Source organism: Haliotis asinina, chromosome 3 (assembly GCF_037392515.1).
Source record: "Haliotis asinina isolate JCU_RB_2024 chromosome 3, JCU_Hal_asi_v2, whole genome shotgun sequence".
In the NCBI taxonomy this organism is placed as follows: domain Eukaryota; kingdom Metazoa; phylum Mollusca; class Gastropoda; order Lepetellida; family Haliotidae; genus Haliotis; species Haliotis asinina.
Genome location: NC_090282.1, coordinates 72,511,917 through 72,532,904, shown reverse-complemented (window position 1 = coordinate 72,532,904; position 20,988 = coordinate 72,511,917). Strand labels below are relative to the sequence as shown.

The following is a 20,988-nucleotide window of genomic DNA, read 5'->3' as shown; positions in this document are numbered from 1 at the left end:
TTTTCAGTGAGTTTTTATCTCCTGGTCAGAATCATCGAATAATTCTAAAACGTCAAACTCAATACATATTTCATTTCTCACAAAAGTGATATGGATGGATAAGGGTTTTAGATCTGGCCTAATTGGTACAAAAACGCATAGTGGCCTAACACATTCGGTGTTTGTATGAAACGTTGGTGTATGTTCCCGGAAGTCTCACTGCAGTATTTCTGTGCGTCGTTATTTCTACACTGAAGGTTTAGTATACTGAGTGTTATTTAATAGGTATACGACAACAGTCACTTGCAACCAACACACTCATTTAACCCTTTCTTCATGTCAGTAATGAAACATCCACTAGAAGAACAGTTCATTGACTAGAGTGTGTGGTCTTGACACACATAAGTTGATATTACGGACTAGAGGAACGGATAGCTCGTTTGGGTGTGGCATTAACAACGCTCCTCATCATGGGACTTCAATATCACTACATTCTATCCGGTGCTCGGAGATTCCTTGTGGCAGAAATCCATGAACATTATTTGTGTAATGCCAACGTTCACTCCGATGAACAATGGGTCAGCATACCTCGTGATGGACCTTCACACGGACGCAATATTCTTTCTATGCTTACATCTGTTTATAATTATGTGAATAGATATTAAAAGTAATGGTGCTATTCTTCGTAGAATAGTCCTTTGTTCCTCATTTGTCCACAGACTATTATCAGAATAGTTTGTTTTAGGTAAACAACAGGATATACATGTGTTGGTTGAACTGATCTTTAATGTATATGGAAAGTTGTATATAGCTATAACACGTGGTATACTCTCATTGGACAAATAAAGATATCAATCACGGAACAAATAATTATCTTGTTGTAAATAGGAAGAATGCGCACCGTCATTGTAGAATGGGATGTGTGAACCATTATAACTTTGATAATACAATATATTGGGTATCACGTACATTGCATGGTTTACTAGTGACGCACTGCATTTACAAGTTGATAAATATTTACACAACACTCAAATGCCATCAAGGATAATGACTACTTGAAAAAGCATCAGGCTACAATTAAGTGGCGTGACAATGGCTTTCTCGCCATGAAAAAAGGGACATAACCGTCACCTGGCTTCATTACACATTCATTTTCCATGTCCACCGGAAACCAGTACCTAGGAGAAATAAAACCTTCATACAGTGCATGAAGCCTATTTCTGGTTTTCTTTGCCGTGATATTGCTGGAATATTGCTAAAAACGGGGTAAAACTAAACTCACTCACTCATTGTGCAACGTTTGTAGTGGCGCTGCATTATTTCTGTAGGGGCGTAAAAATAATACTGCATATTTTTAACTGTTGCAGAATCTTAGACAGTATTGTTGTCTAAACATAGCAGCCATCGCATCACTGTCCTCCGCATTATCCTATTAGATATACCAGTCGACTGCCAACTTAAAACCTATTGAGCAACTTGTTGAACCTACGTTATTGTGTGGCGCTACGAAAACATTATTCAGTAAGGACATATTCATGTAAAATTTGGTAGAGATCTTGAAGATAAAAACAACTTCCGATTTTATGGTTTACGATATTCGCTTAGTATTTCTATATATGTTATAATGTTGGGGTACATTGTTATTATCTCATGGTAAACTATCAAAGGTAATGTATAAATTAATGTTCAAGTCTTAGTTAATGTCTTAGAGAATCCAGGTTTTAGATACATTTGGCAGCCATCAAAATCAGTTTAGACATTTGTACAGGGCTATATACACAGAGTCCTGCTCATGTACGCTCAGTCGAATGTTCGTTTGAAGAGGGAGGTTTTGAAACAAAATCGGAAACTGTCGATATTTTCCGATTTTCTGACATTTTCAGGCAACCCATTTCAGATTACCTCACCCGCTCTGCCAAGTGTTCTGCCCCTTTATGCTGTGGTTCGGACAGATGGAACATCAAAGCTTTGCTGACATGCTGATCTGCATGACCTTCCAGACTTATGAAATAGTTCCTTGAGCAAGCCCATTAACAGACTTTAATAGTTTGAATACAACTATCTTTAGCCGAGTGCCAGCGTTAGCCCTCCTTCAGGTTAAGTATGCGTGTTATGAGCCTGATAACTGTGTTTGAACTTGTCCATATATTGCAGCTGTAATCCATAGAGTAGACCGTTGCAGTAGTCTAGACGTGATGTCACAAATATATGGTTTAGGCATTTTACTGATGGGGTGTCCATGTACCTGCCAATCTGTCTGATGTTCTTTCGATGGAAATATCTAGATTTGCAGATGTTACTGACGTAATTTTCCAAGCTAAATATTTATTCAAAATGACGCCTAGATTTCGAGCATTGTTTCCTGGTTGAGCAAACGTTGTCTCCATGTGATCTCCAGGAACCTTGAACTTTAATTATGTCCATGACAGCCTTGTGGCACTACATGCCTTGATTGTTTGTTTCAGACCTTACTCAAACTTGTAAAGTTACAAGAATTTCAGCTTACTAATTGACTGGTAAATAATGTTAAAATCGTACAGGTTGATCAGCTTCTACAACCATCGAGAGGCCTATATTACAATATGTTTAAGCATAATTTATATATTGAAACTTATTCCTTGCAACTTCCTCTATATTTACATATTATTACCACATAACCTAGAACCTGTAACTGTAGACTCACTATGCGAGGTCTTTTCCTATCCTCCAGCTAGGGACCATGCAGGTAGCAATGGCACTATAAGTCCCATGGCCCCTACTATGGTGATCTACCTTCGGTTGTTGGCGATTTATGGTCTGTTTTCATGTTGTACTGTCCAAATAGTCATACTATTATCTTTTATGTTTCTACGCTAGTTTTAAATACTAACTGTGATAATCAAGTGATTTTACTGAGCTTCGTCGACAGGTTCCTCATAATATGTACATATATTTGGTTCTTAATGTCACGTATGTTCTCGTCACGAAATGGCTGCAATATTGCCGATGTGACGTTAAATATTAACTTACTCACTGACTCTTTTCCTGTCTTTGTTCAGAAAGGTATGGAAATGGACCCGTGAAGATTCGGGTTAGAATTGGTCTCAACGATCCCTACTTGGCGTAAGAGTCAACCAACAGGATCGGGTGCTCTGGCCCGTTGACTGAGATGGTAAATGTCACCCCGTGCCAGACCGGCACCTGATAATTTACAGACTGCCGCTATGTAGCTGACAACAAACAAACCAAACTTTACAAAAATGTAAAACACGTCTCTCGTCAAAACAGATTGTGTTAATTCATCCGAAATAAGGTTGATTTTACCTATGTATGACTGATGTCACCATCTCCAAAGAACGTTTTTGTTTCTAGATTTTAGGTAAGGCACTAGATTTATATACTGTGCAATGTTATCCTCAATTTCAACAGGACAGGATTTTCGTTTTCATTGGTGAAATAATGTCTCTAGCGTTTATGAGTTGTAGGTTGTTGGAAAGGAATATTATCAAATATAACTCTCAAATTCATCTTCTTGCAACAGGACAGATCCAGCAAGAATGTCAAGGACATTTGCATCAAAGACACCCTGAATCTGTACGACCCTATTTGTATAAACACTACTGAGCAAATTCGTACCTTAAACAAATGAGCCCACCTCAGATGATGCGGGGAGGCGCCGGCTTAGCCTAGTGGTTAAAGCGTTCGCTCGTCACACCGAAGAACTGGGTTCGATTCCCCACATGGGGACAATGTGTGAAACCCATGTTTGGTGTCCCCCGTCGTGATCGTGCTAGAATATTGCTCACCATAAACCATACCCACTCACTCACTCACTCACTCACTCACTCACTCAAATGATGCGGGCTAACATTTTTATCACCTTGACTATTGTGTGAATTTTTAAATAGAATTGGTTTAAATCCCAGGGGATGGTCAGGTGTAGTGTTTTAGACAAAATAGCTTCTCTGCCACAAACGACGTAGGTATCTGGCACGTAATGGCTAAAAAGGGATTGGTATAAACTCTATCGTCAGGATCGAAATGTCTGTGTGAGGATTGTATGCTCCTAATGATACAGACATGTAAAAAATAGCCCGCAACACTGTAATCTACTAAAACGACAAAAACTCAAATCTAGCTTTTAGATCCTGTTTCATGACGTTCTTTGGCGGTATTTCTAAAGGCAATGTCAAACGGAATAAATCCTAAGGATTCATTAAGAGACCCCTTCACAACAATATATGGATTCCTTCATTCCAGTACTTAAAAGAGAAAGTCCAAGTTATATTATTAAAGTCTTGTGAAGTCTTAAATGCCCCTTGAGATTCAAGATATTTTGCCTAATTCATGTATTGCCGGATAGAAATGACTATGAATACGGACAATATTGCAGGAATTGAGTTCTGTTTCTTCTCATGTGCTTCCGGGCGTTATCTTTCAAAAGCCAATAACACGATTCCTAAGCCACGGTTTAACTGTTAATAGTAATGAGTGCATTTATTATGCGCTTAACTCCATCCACTGGGTGAATGCTCATGGGGATAACCATCTGATAATTATAACCCCGGATAACCAAACTTGCCTGTGAGGTGTTAGAATGGTAATAGTCACATGACTTGAGCTACTGGGTAAATTTTGTGTGTGACCCGAGGCAGTTTTGAACATAATCACTTGCCTAGGGAGAGCTTCGTTGTGGAGGAGGACTAATGTCCTAGAAACTCTGAGAGCTGAGCTTCCAAACAAACACACCACGCACCACTACAAGATGATATGGAAATATGTATGGTCTGACACTAAGCATCGTGACACGCATTTGAAGAGATAGGGTGTTAAAGGTTAGTTCACAAATTCAGTATCGTGTGTGCGTCCACCATTGGCATTCATGAAGGCTTGACAGCGACGACGCATACTCGGCACTATGCGATTGAAGAGAGCTTGGGAAATTTTAAGGATTGGTAAAATTCTTTCTTATTTGGGGATAGGGGTGTTGGTTGCTTCGCGCCGATATTGTTGAATGTATGCTACATTATTGCTTCATAATAGAGAAATGTATGGCAATGTTTGATAACCAGAAGTCAGCAGTAAGGAACAATTCAGAAGACAATATATAATGTATTCTGCCACAACTACAACTACGATCCAGCCGTTTACGTTTTATAATAGAGAACACACCAGGTGTTGTTCTATTGAATTCAAAGATCAGAAGAATATTCATTCGCTGGGAATAAAACCGCAACACATGCACCATACATAACCAGTATATCTGAGTGGGTGAGTTAGATTTTACGCAGGACTCAGCAATATTCCTGCTATACGACGGCGGTTTGTACGTAATCGAGTCTGGACTAGAAAATCCAGTGATCAGGGACAGGTTTCAACAAAATCACTCTTACTTCAAGCATAGGTCACTGTTAAAAAATCAATTCCAACCCGGATCTCAACGGGTCACACTTTAGTAATACCAGTGTGTAATTCATAGGGTAATTGCATCAGTCTCTCCATCGTTTCCTCCCATACCTCACCTTTCATGCCACACCTATACCATGCCCATGGTCACTTTCTCATCCAAGGAGGCAGGAAGAGCAAATGCAAATGAGCGACTCAGCGTCGACTAATGCATGGAATCCAAATACTATCAGGTCAGCTATCATCAAACGTACGATGTCAGCATGAACCTGCTATGTATTGAACGCGCTCGACGACACAAGCCACATGTGTATATATATCGATACACCTCACAAGGATGTACAGTCAGATTCCACCGCCACGAGGCAAAAATTCTACACTAAGTACATGTAACAAGATGTTCTAATACTTCGTTTGGGCAGGGTTTGAAACCTACATCCTCCCTACTTTGAACGTATCAACTCTGGCAATGAGAGGCAAAAAACGTTTACATGAGGCGGTGACTGTACAGGGGTTATCCCAAATATGTGACGCCCATTCCAATATTTCCAGACGGGTAATCTGGTTCTTTATCTTTTGTGGTGGACTTTGTTTCACCACTTTCAACATCTACACGCAGATATCGCTATATCTGTCCGTCCCTGTCAACGTGAGAGTGGATCAAATCCTTGACAACGCCCTTTCGTTCCCAACGATAACAATATGTAATACAAATATGGTGAGGCGTTCACTTATTGAGAATCTTGGATGGAGCGACGCACAGCAACTGGCGTATCCATATACTGATTTCAATGAACAGCTACCAAACGTTAGCCTTAGTGAGTTGGACATGTCAAAGCTTTTTCTGGACGGGCTAGTATCAGCGAACAGCAGTTATGGTCACATTATGGAAACCACTATCATTAAGGTAGGTACAAGTAAATGAATAGCAAGAGTGCGGGCGTTGTCGTAAGTCAAGGGAATTATCGTTTGTTGCTCCATGTATGCATTTACAGAAGTACGTTTGATTTAATTCCTAAAGGCTGAATTGCAACCTGACAAAAAACATTCTACGAATAAGAGCGTTAGAGCTAAACTGATTTTGAAATTGTGGGACTTACGGTTTCAGCACGATTTATTAAGTAAATGAAAACAAGGCATATTAGTAAGTGTTAAGGGTGGGTAATATTGCCGCAAAAGTGAAAAAAAGTGACAAAAGACACAGAGGAAACAATTCTCGGTGTTTAACACGTAACAAGTTGAAGCGACACCAAACACACATTTTCAACATTGGTTGAGGAGAAGAATCAGCACCGTTGGGCTGGTCATGTCAAGATCAGCCATAATCAACCATCTTATTTCTTTCAGTGTGACTGGGAGTCAGCGCCATGTGGACAAGACGACTTTGTCTACCTGGAAACTGATATGGGGAAATGTTTCACTTATAACGGTAAATGATATTATCATTGAGAAATCCAGCCATTGGAGTCAGCCACGCACTTGGATGACACCAAGTCAACTGGAACACAATGTTAGGGAGGCTGTAGACACCAGGAGCTGTAGCGGCTGCATTGTGTTGTGTAGCAATTACTCCTCACCCGTACATTAGGACAACAAAATATGCATGATGTATAAATGCAGTATACCTAGTCTGAAGTTCATGGTGTACTGACATTCCCTAGGAACATAAACAGGTCCATCCTCTTCAGTATATGCTCTTTAAAATGAAAACAAATATTTTTGGGTGATATTTTGGGGGAACCAGTTTCAATGACAGTATCTGATTTAGAAAATGATGATTCGATTCCATTTCTGGTTTAAGAGCATCTAGAGCAAAAATGCCATTTTCGTTTAAGTGTAAAACTCACAGTTTACTGTGTCAGGTTTCTATCCTACATATCAGTGATAGAAACAGAATAAAAACTGTTCGAACTCGAACTATAGTTAACATGAGGCATTAGACACACTAGAAGTGGCTACGTCTAAATGGGGTAGTGGGTATTCTGGTGGTTAGAGCGTTTAGTTCGTCATGCCAAAGGCCCGGTTCGATCCCCAACATGGGTACAATGTATGAAGCCCATTTCTGGTATTCCCAGTCGTGATTTTGTTGGAATATTGCTAAAAGCGGTTCAAACCATGCTCACTTACTCACCAGGATTACCAGAGCACTGGATAGAGCACTGAGGCATTCTTTCTTAAATTTTCACAGTCGGTAATTAGAAAATTACACGCCGTTAACCCACAAATAACATTGATAACAGATGTCGGTCTGGTCGACCAAGGACGAACAGCTGGAAATACACGACCTTGGTATCAGAAAACCTGCGTAATGAAACCTTTCTGAAAGGGCGTCTCTATTTGGAGATGTTCTTCACAGACAGGATGGCTGGTCCGATTCTTCGAGGACCCGGAAATGTCCAACGTTGCTGACGGACCGTTACGTTACTTCTAAAGGTGGATGGTGTCACAAGATTTAAGATAGTCGAAGAGAAGGCTATAATATTATGAAAAACCTTTCGTGAATGCTAAATACTTTCAAGTGACATTATGTTTACCTTTCCCAAAATGCGCATACTTGTTCTCTGATTCAGATAATGGTGCTCGACTTGCTCGAAATTCCGGACGTGCCCAAGGTCTTCGCCTCCTGCTTGATGTTCAGGAAGAGGAATATAGTCGGAGTCACTATAGATACTTTGGAACAGGGTTTATGGTGAGTACTGAACTTTTGAATAATGATCATGTAAAGGACCCGATTAATAAATACCAGCCGCTCACAGACACCACCCACGTCAATTCCCTTCCCATATTTCTATTTATCCAGGTTTATCACACACACCCCCAACACACACACACTACACACACGATGATGCCACCATGCAGGCGATATCAAAAGAGGGACACTGCTGCCGTAGCATTCAGATCTTGACAAATATTTTCATGATGGTTATTTCTAAGTCTGATTATGCTATTTCTACCGGTTACTATCTACTTCTTATCACCTGAAGGTGGCTGTTCACGCTCCGGAGGTGATCCCAGTCATGTCCGAGATGGGAATGGCAGTAGCTCCCGGATTCCAGCACCTCGTAGGCATAGGAGCGAAGGTCAGTTTCACACTCTGTTGACCACAGAGGCTACTAATTTCAAAACGAAAAACACCATTCGTAAAGTGAGACATTTATCAGTATTAAGCTCACTTAGTTCACTTCCGAGTGGAATAAAACAATCATTCCGAGGCATCCGAGGCATCTCTTGCCAATCTAAGCTAAACTTATGGAGTGATATTTTTGCTAGGGCAAACAGACTATTGTCAGTCATTTAAAAAGGGGCTCCCGGCTCTTTAGCAACATGGCGAAAAACGTGGAGATTTATGTGGATTGCAAAATTTTGGACCATGTATTGTCAACTGCGTCATGACAGAAAATGTTTTTAATGGAATGGAAAGATATGTTCAGTTTATGACACTACGCATATTTGTTACTTATAAAGCAAAATATATCATCTGTCATATTGACAAATGGGGAAGTCATTCAATTCTTCACTTCTTTCCTATTAAGGTTTAGTTAGGGTTTTTTGACATGAATTAGTAACAAAACCACCCTTTTGATAGTAACTAGAATTCACAATGAATCACAGCTTTCAATAATAAATCTTGTGATGATGCTATTTGTGTATTATGACAGGAGGTGACAGCGCATGAGGGAATAGGCGGCTGTGGTGACCGAGTCCTGAAGTATATCACTGGAAACTATTCCCGGGAAGCATGCAAAATGGAGTGTGAGATGGATTTCCTCTTGAGCATGTGTAACTGTCGGGACTTTGCAAATCCAAGTGAAGAATTTGCACTTTGTTCCGTACAACAATACCGCGACTGTTATATCCCAGGTAAAGCTAAATATCGTAAGACAGACACTGGATGTGAAGCTGGGTGTCCTGAAGCATGCAGTTATACCACCTTCATGACCCAACACTCCAGCGCTCCACTGACCAGGAACTACATTACTGCGTACACCAAGGCCAAGGGTAAGACTGAAGAGTACTGGAGGAGGAATCTCGTCATTATGGAGATGTATATGAACTCTATGACCTACGACCTCATTGAGAAACAGCTTGGGTATGAGATCCTGGACCTGTTTTGTGACATCGGTGGAGCACTTGGTCTGTTGCTTGGTGCCAGCCTGCTGACAGTGTTAGAACTGTTTGACTTCTTATGTATCACTGTCTTCTCGATGGTGTTTGACAAGAACAAAGTTAATAAGATTGACAGAACAGACAACTCCAAATACACTACTGATAGTAGAAATGACCAATAAGATACATTTGACAGCAACACTTTGACAACACTATTTTGCTCTGACAACGGTTAAACATGTTCCTGCCTCACTTGTAGTATATGTCATACTCAATGTGTGTGTAGAAGTAAGTCAAATTGCCCAAACCTGCGCGTCAGTACTCCTGTCATACAGGTAATATTTTTGTGAGCCTGGATTAGTAGGGAATACGAGCAGATTGAATAATAAATACATGTGACTGCATACTTTGTTCTGTTTCAGTTATTTTGTTTATCACTTTGTTCAATAGATACTCGCCACCATCATTTACAAGGTACGCGGTGGGTTATTTTCAATACATGGTCAGTTAACCAGATCAGCTTCCTCTTCGATTTTACCTCACGACGTGACAGAGTCAATGGATTCCAAAGCAATAAAAGATGTTCCTTATGTCATTTCAGAAATGTATGTTAGAACAAATCAATACGATACCATCTTGCAAGACAATATTCTCGGCTGTGTGGTTGTGTGGACTATTGAACTGTGCGAATGTGGATTGTGAAAGTTCTATGTGTTGTATGACAATGCGATATTGTGTGCATGTAGGGGTACCTCGGTGGGGTGGTGTTAATCTGTGTCTGAAGTAATGTTATAGTTACGGGTGTGTTATGTCCCTTATGAGCGCATGTGTGTGGATGGTGTATGCGAGGGTGGATATGCGTTTGCTGCCTGTACTGTCTGATTTTGTTAGCTGTTATGGTGTGAAGGGTTCCCCATTATTTATTTATTTATTTATTTATTAATTTATTTAATACATTTAAATGTTTTTTGCGTCTCTAGAAACAATTATAATAACCAAAACTTGTTATGCATTGTATTCAAGACAGTGTAAACCTGACTACACGAAATATTCTCTTTCTCTCATTCTTTCTGTCGATCATCCGCAACCCTGCAGATAAACAACCACGTCAGCAATGACCACCGTTCATGTTTTATTAACATATTTCGACCTATGATATATTCACTTACATCTGCTTCTCACCCAGTCTTGGGGATTCTGGGTTTTCAGACGGAGATATCAAACGTCTGTTTGAATCGTTGATCATTCTGGATTATATGTCTGGATTTGCGTAGAGACCCTGCCGAAATTCGGGAATTGGTTGGAACCCGATAGATTAGATTCTTCACCTGAAGTAATGGTACAAATCCCAAAAGCGGCTTTCATCGGACATCATTTTCCTAACCTATTTGGATAAACGATAAACGTGCATTATAAACAATCATTCAGTCATGCAATAATTGGAAAGTACTAAGTCTTTTGTGGTGCCCTAACTGAGTCAATCCCCGTATAAACCTTAACACGAAGTGGTGAGTGTACAAGGATTATCTTAAATACGTGACGCAAATTCCAGGAGGGTGGATTGGTTCTTTATCTTTTGTGGTGGATTTTGTTTCACAACTTTCAACAAAGCAGATATATTCATATGTATGTCCCTGTCAACGTGAGAGTGGATCAAATCCTTAACAACACACTTTCGTTCCCAACGATAACAACATAAATAGTAGCATCAATATGTAATTACATGAGGGTCTCACTCAATGAGAATCTTGGACTGGGAGATGCCATGCAATGTGGGTATCCATATACTGACTTTGATGAGCAGTTACCAAGCGTAAACCTAAGCCAGTTGAACATCTCCAAGATTTCCCATCTACAAATGTACAGAATAGTGTGCTAACGTGGTCATAATGCAATGGACTTGAGCTTTTTACTGCTCTGTGTATGTATTCTCAGAAAGTAACACAGATATTTGCTTCGCACAATATTCTGAACTGCATCATGAAATCCTGAAATGCAAATAATGTTTTTGTTACCCCGTTGGTAGCGTAGACATCTAATATCTGTTTTAACAGTTAATGCACTGGTTCAGTGTGAGATGAAAGTTCCGAGAATTGTTGGATTGCTATAGTTCGATCAAAATAATAGCAGTATGCTCTCCACATTCCAACTACAAAATCGTCATAGTCAGCATAACAGAATGGGTGTAGCCACTCGTGAATTAAATGTCTCACAAACCTGTATCCAATGTGAAATATCTCATGTTCCTAAACAGAAATAGAAAATACCATTTTGTCATTCACAATACATCTGGAGTCTGCAGAGACGATACTGTTGACATGGGCATGTGTTTTAAAATCACTATCACACAATGAGGATACGAAGTCTTTTTTCATACCAGAGGTCGCCACAAGGCTTCCCGCTCCAAAATATATTGGTGTTGTCTCAGAAAGAGACAATCATAAAGAGGGTATTAAAGAAGCAATATCAGTAAATGTTAAATATTTCTGAAACATACATAATCAGTAAAAGCCACAATGCAAACGCAGTCTTTAGTCTCACTTGAAAACATCATTCTGAGGAGTTGACACGGTCATGTTGACTTAATCGTCTAACACAATTCCTTTCAGTGTGACTGGGAGTCAGCATCATGTGGACAAGACGCCGACTTTGTCTACCTGAATGCTGGGGAAATGTTTCACATATGACGGTTAGTTAACTGTCAGGGAGATATTCAAATCCTGAAACTCAATAACGAGTCTCACCGCCATGTAGTTGCAGGATAGCATTTCTATTGGCCCATACCAACTGGGTCAACTGGAACAAAATGTTTGGGACTAAATTGTACCAGCTTTGAAACTGAGAACTTTAACGGCTGCATTAGGTCAGGAAGGACAGCAATTATCTTTTGACCGTACCTTGAGACAAAACATATACATGCTGCATAAAAGCAGTATTCATAGTCTAAAGGTAATGGTTTATGGTGAGTTGACATACAATCTTCCAAAAACGTATTGAGAAAACCTATGTTTCCTGATTTTGGTAACAGATTTTATGTATAGGTGTTACAATAGTAACGTACTCAAGGCCTGTTGGCTTAAGAATGAAACTTACTGCATCAAGAGTTATCTCCTCTGGAGCACCAGGCGGCTTTCTTTGATGACAGGGCAGATTTGACAGCGAAAGAGAAAGGGAAGCTGGTTCTAGATGATTTTGAAAGGAGTATGACTAATGCAAAAAACGTAATCTGGTAGGCATGACATTCCTCTGTCTAAACTATACATAACATTAAAGAATATTCAGACAGGAATTAGGGCTGAGCACAGGCAGGTGCGTAGCACGCCAGTTTCTTCGTGTAAGTCCGACAGGTGTCAAAGCGTTATACTTAGACTGTATTGAGGGCTTGTTCAACCTTTTCAGCAACATTCAGCATACATTTTGATCTATGTAATAGCAGTCGGAATTCTTTTTGTCAGTGTACATTTCCATGACCTCAAACAGTCTGAAAGTTGTTCAGACGCTTCTCCATGTGCAGTGTCTGTTACATTGGAACTGACTGCGAGGAACTGGGTTAGTATGTCACAGTCTGAAATTAGGAAATTACAGTCACTATACCAACAGACAAATAACGCTGATGACGTCAGACTAGTCGACCAAGAGCGAACGGCATGGGTACAGGGCTGGTTTATCATCAGTAATGTGTAAAGAAAGCGTCTTGAAAGTGGCTCTCAAAATGGAGACGGCCCTATAGGTGTTCTTCGCGTTTCCAGATGTAACCTGCATGCCCGACGTCCACGTGTCATATTACCTTAGCAAGTATTCATGCAACTAAACTAGCAGAGCACCGGCGCGACTACTTTTAAGATTTCACAGTCAGTGAACATAGTATCCTCCGACAAATAACACTGACGGTAGACGTCAATCGGGTCGACCAAACGCGTATACCTGGTATATAAGGCTATAGGTGTTCTATGTCCTCATGGAACCTGCTTGTGGAACGTCCACGATTGACGGACCGTTCCATTTGTGCTAAACGTGGATGGTGTCACGAGCGGCAGTACTTGACCAATCGTTGTTGGTCAAAGGTTTGTTTCTGACTGCATCAAGTTTGCTTTGCGATTCCATGACACATTGTTTTCATGCTGTGAAAGCTTCACAGGTGTTTTGAATTCCTTTGTCAAATGAAATGAAACGAATGGTGACCAGGACAACCTGGAGACACATAGTATTTTCTGTGCATACGAGTTTCTCCAGCTTGGGAACATAATCGCCTTACCATTGGCACCGCACCATCAACAGATTTCATTCACTGAACATGTCTCCTAGATAGCGTCTACGCCACAGGCAACGGCCTAATAGTCTCTATGCACTTTTGGTGCTGTCTTGAAGGAAGAGTTGTATTGAATGGATCCAGTTGATATTGTACCAGTGATTAGGAGTGTGCATCAATATTGATTGTCTTGAGAATAGATACCCTGCGATAACAGTGACTTCGACATTTCATGATAACCATATGCTTTGTTGGGTGATTATCAGACGTTCAACATCTGAATCAGATATCCCTGTTACACACTCTTTTACCTCAATTTTGGGCTAATATTGGTATAGCGCCAATATCCAGCTAACTGCTCAAAGGCGTTCATCCCCAATCGATCACTGGATGTCAATCTCAAACTTTACATCGTATTATCAGTCTGTACTCCCTGGGGATCATACAACTGTTGCAACCACTAGGCGCACGAACTTAATATTCTTTTGCTTCGTTAAATGATCAAACGCACACACACACACACACGCAGGCACGCACGCACGCACACACACATACATACATGCATACATAGAAATGTATTTTCTATCTAAAACATTCTAAAACGTGCTATAGAGATCGCCAACAACTGTAGGTAGATCACTATACAAGGGACCATGGTGACCTTGCAGTACCTTTGCTACCTGCATGGACCCTAGTTGGATTTACACCATTCCCCCAGCCACTGGCGATTGTAAAAAATATTAGACAAATTTAAATGGCAAAAATACAACGTTTAAAATTCCTGGAAAGTTTACATTGGCTTTGAACGACGTTGACGGTACAGCCACTAACATTTCAAGTTACTAATCTAAACTACCGATCATAATACGACACCTATCTACAGAGCATATTAATAAAAATTCAGCCATGAAATCAATTTTAAAAAATACCCAAAACAATAATTAAATGAGAACTAACAGTGGTAAAAAGATCCGTAACAGTTTTGACATTGAAATATTTATCCCTTGTGATGGAGAATTCAACACAATCAAACGCCCTAATGATGATTTGATAACATATGTCACTCAGAGCCAGGGGATCTACCAATGAGTCCAAATTAAAGATTGGTCGAAAATTTGATTTATATTTGGTACTTTTACGGTACATTTTGTTGCTATGGCAATCAAGGGCAGAATATATTAAAAGGGGGCTGATTGTAGACGACCCAATATATTGCAGAATCTGAACCATATCGCGATAATCGTATCACGATTACTCTACCGGTATATGCCGGTATATTATATATTGTACAGCCCTACCAGTCAAGCTGTTTCATCGTCTGTTTCCATCGGAACGGACATGCAGGTATTAACAACAGTGAATGTGCATCAAAGCAAATAATCTGTTTTTGTACGTGGACACTCGTAAATGTCAGCATAGGTAATGACAGACTTCTGTTGGAGATGTTTAGAGAATTATGAAACTGAAAAATGTTTATTTGTAATGACATTATGATAGTCATGCCCCAAACGCTATGATTTAAAATAATGAATCATTAGGTGAAACGTTAGACAACTCGCATCGGGCTATTGACCCAACAATGTTAGTTCATGGAACAAGCTTTTTGACGTCATTATGGAGTGTGACGACATTCGACCTTTTCATAACTATGTCGGACAACAAAGGCGCCATTTTATGGCCAAGTCATAATGACTGTTTCAGCATTCTTATTAGGCCAAACGATGTAGCTTATACTGACAATTGCATTAGCAAACTGACATTACCTGCATACCGTGGACAGGATTTGGAGGCAGAATGTCAGGAAAACTCGAGATAATGTCAAACGAACAATCAAATTAATGCCAAATATGTCCGTTCAGCTAAAGCAAAGTTAAGATAGTACTTGTCGTCGTCACGCGTAAGTTCAACTGTGTTTTTAATAAAACCTTTCTGGGCCTCTCGTCCCCGTCTCCAGTGAAAGAAACACAGTCTAGACGATATCATTTCTTAAAGCCTTGTAGGATTTGTGTCTTCCTAACCTCCAAAATAACGAGACAGTTTTTGCGTGTTTCCTTGTTCAGTGCAGGAATTGCAGAGCTTCACTGAGCGAAGGACGAAAGCAAACATACTGCTGGCACTTGTCAAATTTTTGTCAGCCATAATATTTATATTTTGTGGGGAAAGATGGTCTTCCAGGGCCCTGTGAACAGCTGCACCTAGACATGTTAATGTACTGGAGTAGGTGGTTCAACCTTCTTTGTCCGGTTTTCAGCATACCATTTTCTCAGAATTTTCGAAATATCCTGTGCGCTTAAGGTTTCGAAATCTTCGTCGATGAACGAAACTTAAAAAAAACAACCATTCTATGAAATAAAAAGAGAAACAGCATTAAGGAGAAATCAAGTTGCTCTCACTGATGTTTTATACGAGTTTTAACTTGCAAAGAAGGAGTCAAAAGCTCCATACACGTACAGGTAAATGCCTTGATTCCCCAGAATGTTTACTTTAGAATATTTGCTGATTTCAAGTCCATTAGCAGTTTGTCAAGTTCATCTTCCTCTTAGTCACTATCAGTTTCATCAATTTCGGCCGTTGCAACCCACAGCGAATTAGTTCACGAAGCGCTAGTTCAATCTCTTAGCGACTCGTAGCGCACCCAAATAATCGGACGCCATCTTCGTTTGCATCACGTGCCCATGCTGTAACGTCACGTTAAAACAAAACTGATAGTGGGTCGTCGTCAAGGAATAAGCGGGCAATTATCATTTGCAGCGGACCTCTCATCAGTGACAACTAGATGGCGGTATGATAAAAATGCCACCCATTGTAACTATAATTGTCATTATGGCACTACGCTTAGTGGTTACAGCCACTATTCTTGGCAAGACATTATATTTCCCTTTCTGAAATTCATATTATTTATAAACAACGTTAAAACGGTTGCTGTTTACATTATTCAACTCATTGTTTTCTTGTGTGTTAGTATCACAGTCGTTGTTTTGTAACGGACACATACTTTAATGTTCCGACCTGTAAATCAGTGCGTTGTAATATGTAGATAGCAGATGAGACACGGCATCATATATTGTCATGCTTTAGAGGAGAATGCATAAAAATGTTCTGTTTCAATATAATGCCCTTCTGTCATATGTTATTGAAGCCTGAGCCGATCGTTACTGATATCATCCAATATCCGTTCACTTTGAACACAAAATTGTATGATAAAAATTGGAACCATTCACTTGTATGTAAATCTTTGAAATACTTCCGTCTGCTTGGGATCAAAATTATGTGAAATACTAGTTTAACATACTGAATACTTTACAACAGAATCCGTTTTTGATAAATGAATTTAGCCTTCAGACAATATAACAACGTCACATATGTGTTAAAATATTGTTAAATACGAAGCAAAACTTAATGTGTTACAATGTCACAAGATGCATTTCAAAAGATGCAATTTGGTTGACACCTAGCATGTGACAAGTCACACATGATGATGTCTTCGTAGACATCAGACTGTTGCAGTGTGAACCAGTCAAAACAGTGTTGAAACAGGATGCCGTTCCCTATCGCTTGTCTACAGCCAGGAGAGTGCAAAGGTAGAAACGGAGTTCACGCGCATGGTGTGTTAACTGATGGTTCCTGTTGAAAACGAAACAGGAATATCAGGATATGTGTAGACTTGAAAACGTAAGAACGCAAGAGGTACATTCTTTCTACATTCGAGGACGTAATTCCAAAGCTGAGTGGAGCTCGCTACTTTTCTAAACTTGATGCATGAAGTGGATTCTACCAGACACCAGGGGACCTAGAAAGCAGTCTCTCAACAAAATTCATCACCCCCTTTGGTCGCGTCTGTTTAAAACGTGAGCTCATCGAAATTTAGTCCGCTCCAGAAATTTCAACAAATCGTATCTGGATACAGCACCTAGCAGGATAGAACATGGTGACATGCTCCCAAGGGCACCACTGAATTTTACAGATGATCTCAGTGCAGCTTCGGTCCAGAATCTTGTAGAGGAAGTGGACGTCTTCACAGAGTCAGTCTTCGAGACCAAGCCAACATCTGGCCATAAAATCAGAGAGACAACACAAGACAAAACTTATATCTCTGAGCAGAAACCGAGGCCTGCGACATAGAGTGATGTACTCTTGTCAGCACGAGTATATTGTCCCGTCAAAGGTGAACTTCCACTATCCAGAAACATACTGATGTATACTGACAAACAGGATTGCCATCCGTGAAAGTATGAGAGCCGACATTCTCAACATAATTCATGAGGGACGCCAGGGACCAACGTAACGATGAGAACGTGCGAGAATGAGCGTGCGGTGGCCCGAACTCAATCAACGATTTCAGGTAAAGGTATTTTCATTGTGGGGTATATCTGAAGAGCTTGTGACAGACAATGGACTTCAGTTTCTAACTCATGAATTGGTGCGATTCAAGAATCAGCATGGATTCAAACACGCAAACTCCTCACCTCAAACACACAACCTCCTCACCTCACTGTGGCCATACCAGTGGCTGGGAGGAAGCTGGTGTGAAAATAGCAAAACATGCTCTGGATCAGACTGATCTATTTCTCTCTCTCTTAAGTTATAGGAGCACTCCAGTACAGTCAACAGGGAAAACCCCAGCCCAGTCCAGATGAAATAGGTATAATGGGGAAACAACCGCGTGGGACTATCCCAGCACAAGAGGAGGTGTTGCTCTCAAAATGGCCTGATTTCCACATCATCAGAGTCAAGTGCCACAAGAATCTTCAAATAATTTCTTCAACAAACACCATACTGTTATTCTCTCCCATGGTTGAAACCTAGCGACGAAGTCTCCAGATTGATGGGGAGACAGGTGGGAATACTAAAGGTATTTTTCAGGGATGTGCCTCAACAACGTCATCATATGTGATCAAAACTCAAAAGAGTAGTACTCTCAGACGTAATCGGAGATCCCTTTGGTGGGTACCGCCAGTTTGTGTTGACATCACCCCAGAGTGTAATGTGCATCTACTTATACTACAAGAACGGGACTGCAGCATCAGAACTTCACATAGTGCCGGAAACCTCAGAGATTACTCGTCAATCAGTGTTCAGTACAAACAGACAACTAGGAAGCCACATCGATTCAGTGACACCAGTTCAAAAAGATAGAATTAGGAAAACAATAGGTCCGCATGCATATCAGTGACTTCAGATTCTTAGTTTCAAGCTGACGTGATCAGTTAAGAAGAATTTTCCATGGAGTTATAATTGGAATTAACACGTCACAATTTAATTCTGGACTCACAAAAGTCCAGAAACGCTCAGCACTGTGGCCACTCTCGCACAAGGGATTTCGCAAAATTAAACAGGCAGCTGTTATGTATGTGTGCTAAGGATGAAAAAATGAAAAACATTTGGAACAGTGGCCAATGGGTAGGCCCATGGGCGAAAGTGTTTCATTTCATCCAGAATAAATGTTTTGGAGGTTGTAAATGAATGAAAAAATGTTAATAAGTATCATGACACAAATTTCAGCTTGTTGTGATTTGACTCTGCTAACTGACAGCGATTTTTCAAAAAGACTCGCCCATGGGTGAAAAACATATTGGCCCATGGAATAATTCATTTCATTGAAACTACATGGTTTTTTTTCCAGGCTTTGCAGCTTTTCAATAAATGAACGTGTATTCATTATTGTCTTGACACGAAATTAAGCTTATTTCGACTTAATTCGGCTAATTAAGAGTGATTTTTCAAAAAGACTCGCCCATGGGCGAAAACCATTTGGCCCATGGGTGAGAATATTTAGTTTTACTCAAAATACACCTTTTCCCATGTTTTGGAGGTTGTGAATGGATGAAAGTATGTTCATAAGTATCATGTCACAAAATTCAACTCATTTTGAATTAATTCCGTTACTTTAGAGCTATTTAACAAAATCTCACCCATGGGCGAAAAACATTTTGGCCCATGGGCGAGAATATTTCCTTTTACCCCAAACACATCTTTTCCAATATTTGGAGGATGTAAATGAATGAAAGTACATTTATGAGTATCATGACAGAAATTTCAACTCATTTTGACTTAATTCCTCTAAATGAGAGCAATTTTGAAAACTCTCGCCCATGGGCCAAAATGTCTTTCTCCCATGGGCGAGAATATTTGCCTTCACTCAAAATAATCTTTTCCTGTGGTTTGGCGGTTGTAAATGAATGAGGATATATATATTAGTATCATGGCACAAAATCCAACTCATTATGACTTAATTCTACTAATTGAGACCGATTTTCAAAAACATCTCGCCCATGGGCGAAAAACATTGGGCCCATGAGCGAAACACTTTCCTTTTCACTCCAAATACATCTTTTCTAATGTTTTGGAGGATGTAAATGAATGAAAGTGCCATTATGAGTATCATGACACAAAATTCAACTGATTTTGACTTAATTTTGCGAATTCAGGAAGATTTTTTAAAAAATGCCAGAATAATCACTTTTACTCAAAATACATCTTTTCCTGTGTTTTGGATTTTGTAAATGAATGAGGATATATTTGTAAGTATCATGGCACAAAATTCAACTCATTTTGACTTAATTCTGCTAATTTGTAACAAGTACAAGAATCTGGACTTCCACTTAAATTTTCATAGCTTTTTTATTTCTTGGAGGTTGTAAATATATGAATGAAAGTGTGTTTGTAATTATCACGACAAAAAAAATGAAATCATTCCGGTCTTAATTCGACTAATCTCTCTCGTGGACGAAAATATATTCGTTTGCTCGTTTTCTTTATTTTGCAAACATATGGCTTAAAAATAGATGAAATTCTAATGACAATTCAGTTTAATTTCGTGAGTGTAGTTTTATGTTGCACTCAGTAATATCCCAGCAATATGGCGACGGTTTGTAGATAATCGAGTTTGGATCAGACAATCCAGTGATCAACAGTATGAGCATCTACCTGCACAATTGGGAACTGATGACATGTGTCAACCAAGTCAGCGAGCCTGACCACCCGATCCCGTTAGTCGCCTCTTACGACAAGCATAGTCGCCTTTCATGGCAAGCATGGGTTGTTGAAGCCCTTTACTTCCAGCAACATATAGAGTACACTTAGAATACTAAGCCTTGAGATTCTTTTGAATTTAGGTATTCTATAAATATACGTTGGAGTTGCCTGCCCCTACTGACAAGACGTGTGTGTGTACACGCTCTCGCTAAACCACCCGACAAAAGCAAATACCAAAAGCTGTGAGTAACACCTGACAGATCATATTGCTTTATTAAAGTGTTGCCACTTCA

General features: G+C 39.9%; 1 protein-coding gene across 1 annotated transcript; it reads left to right on the top strand.

The window, feature by feature from the left end:
- Positions 1-5,815: 5,815 nt before the first annotated feature.
- On the top strand, positions 5,816-9,653 carry LOC137279021 (acid-sensing ion channel 1A-like). The gene is made up of 5 exons (XM_067811506.1): positions 5,816-6,271; positions 6,712-6,793; positions 7,935-8,053; positions 8,349-8,444; positions 9,024-9,653. The coding sequence occupies exons 1-5, from the start codon at positions 5,834-5,836 to the stop codon at positions 9,651-9,653; spliced, it is 1,365 nt and encodes a 454-aa protein (XP_067667607.1). The 5' UTR covers positions 5,816-5,833.
- The last annotated feature ends 11,335 nt before the right edge of the window (positions 9,654-20,988 follow it).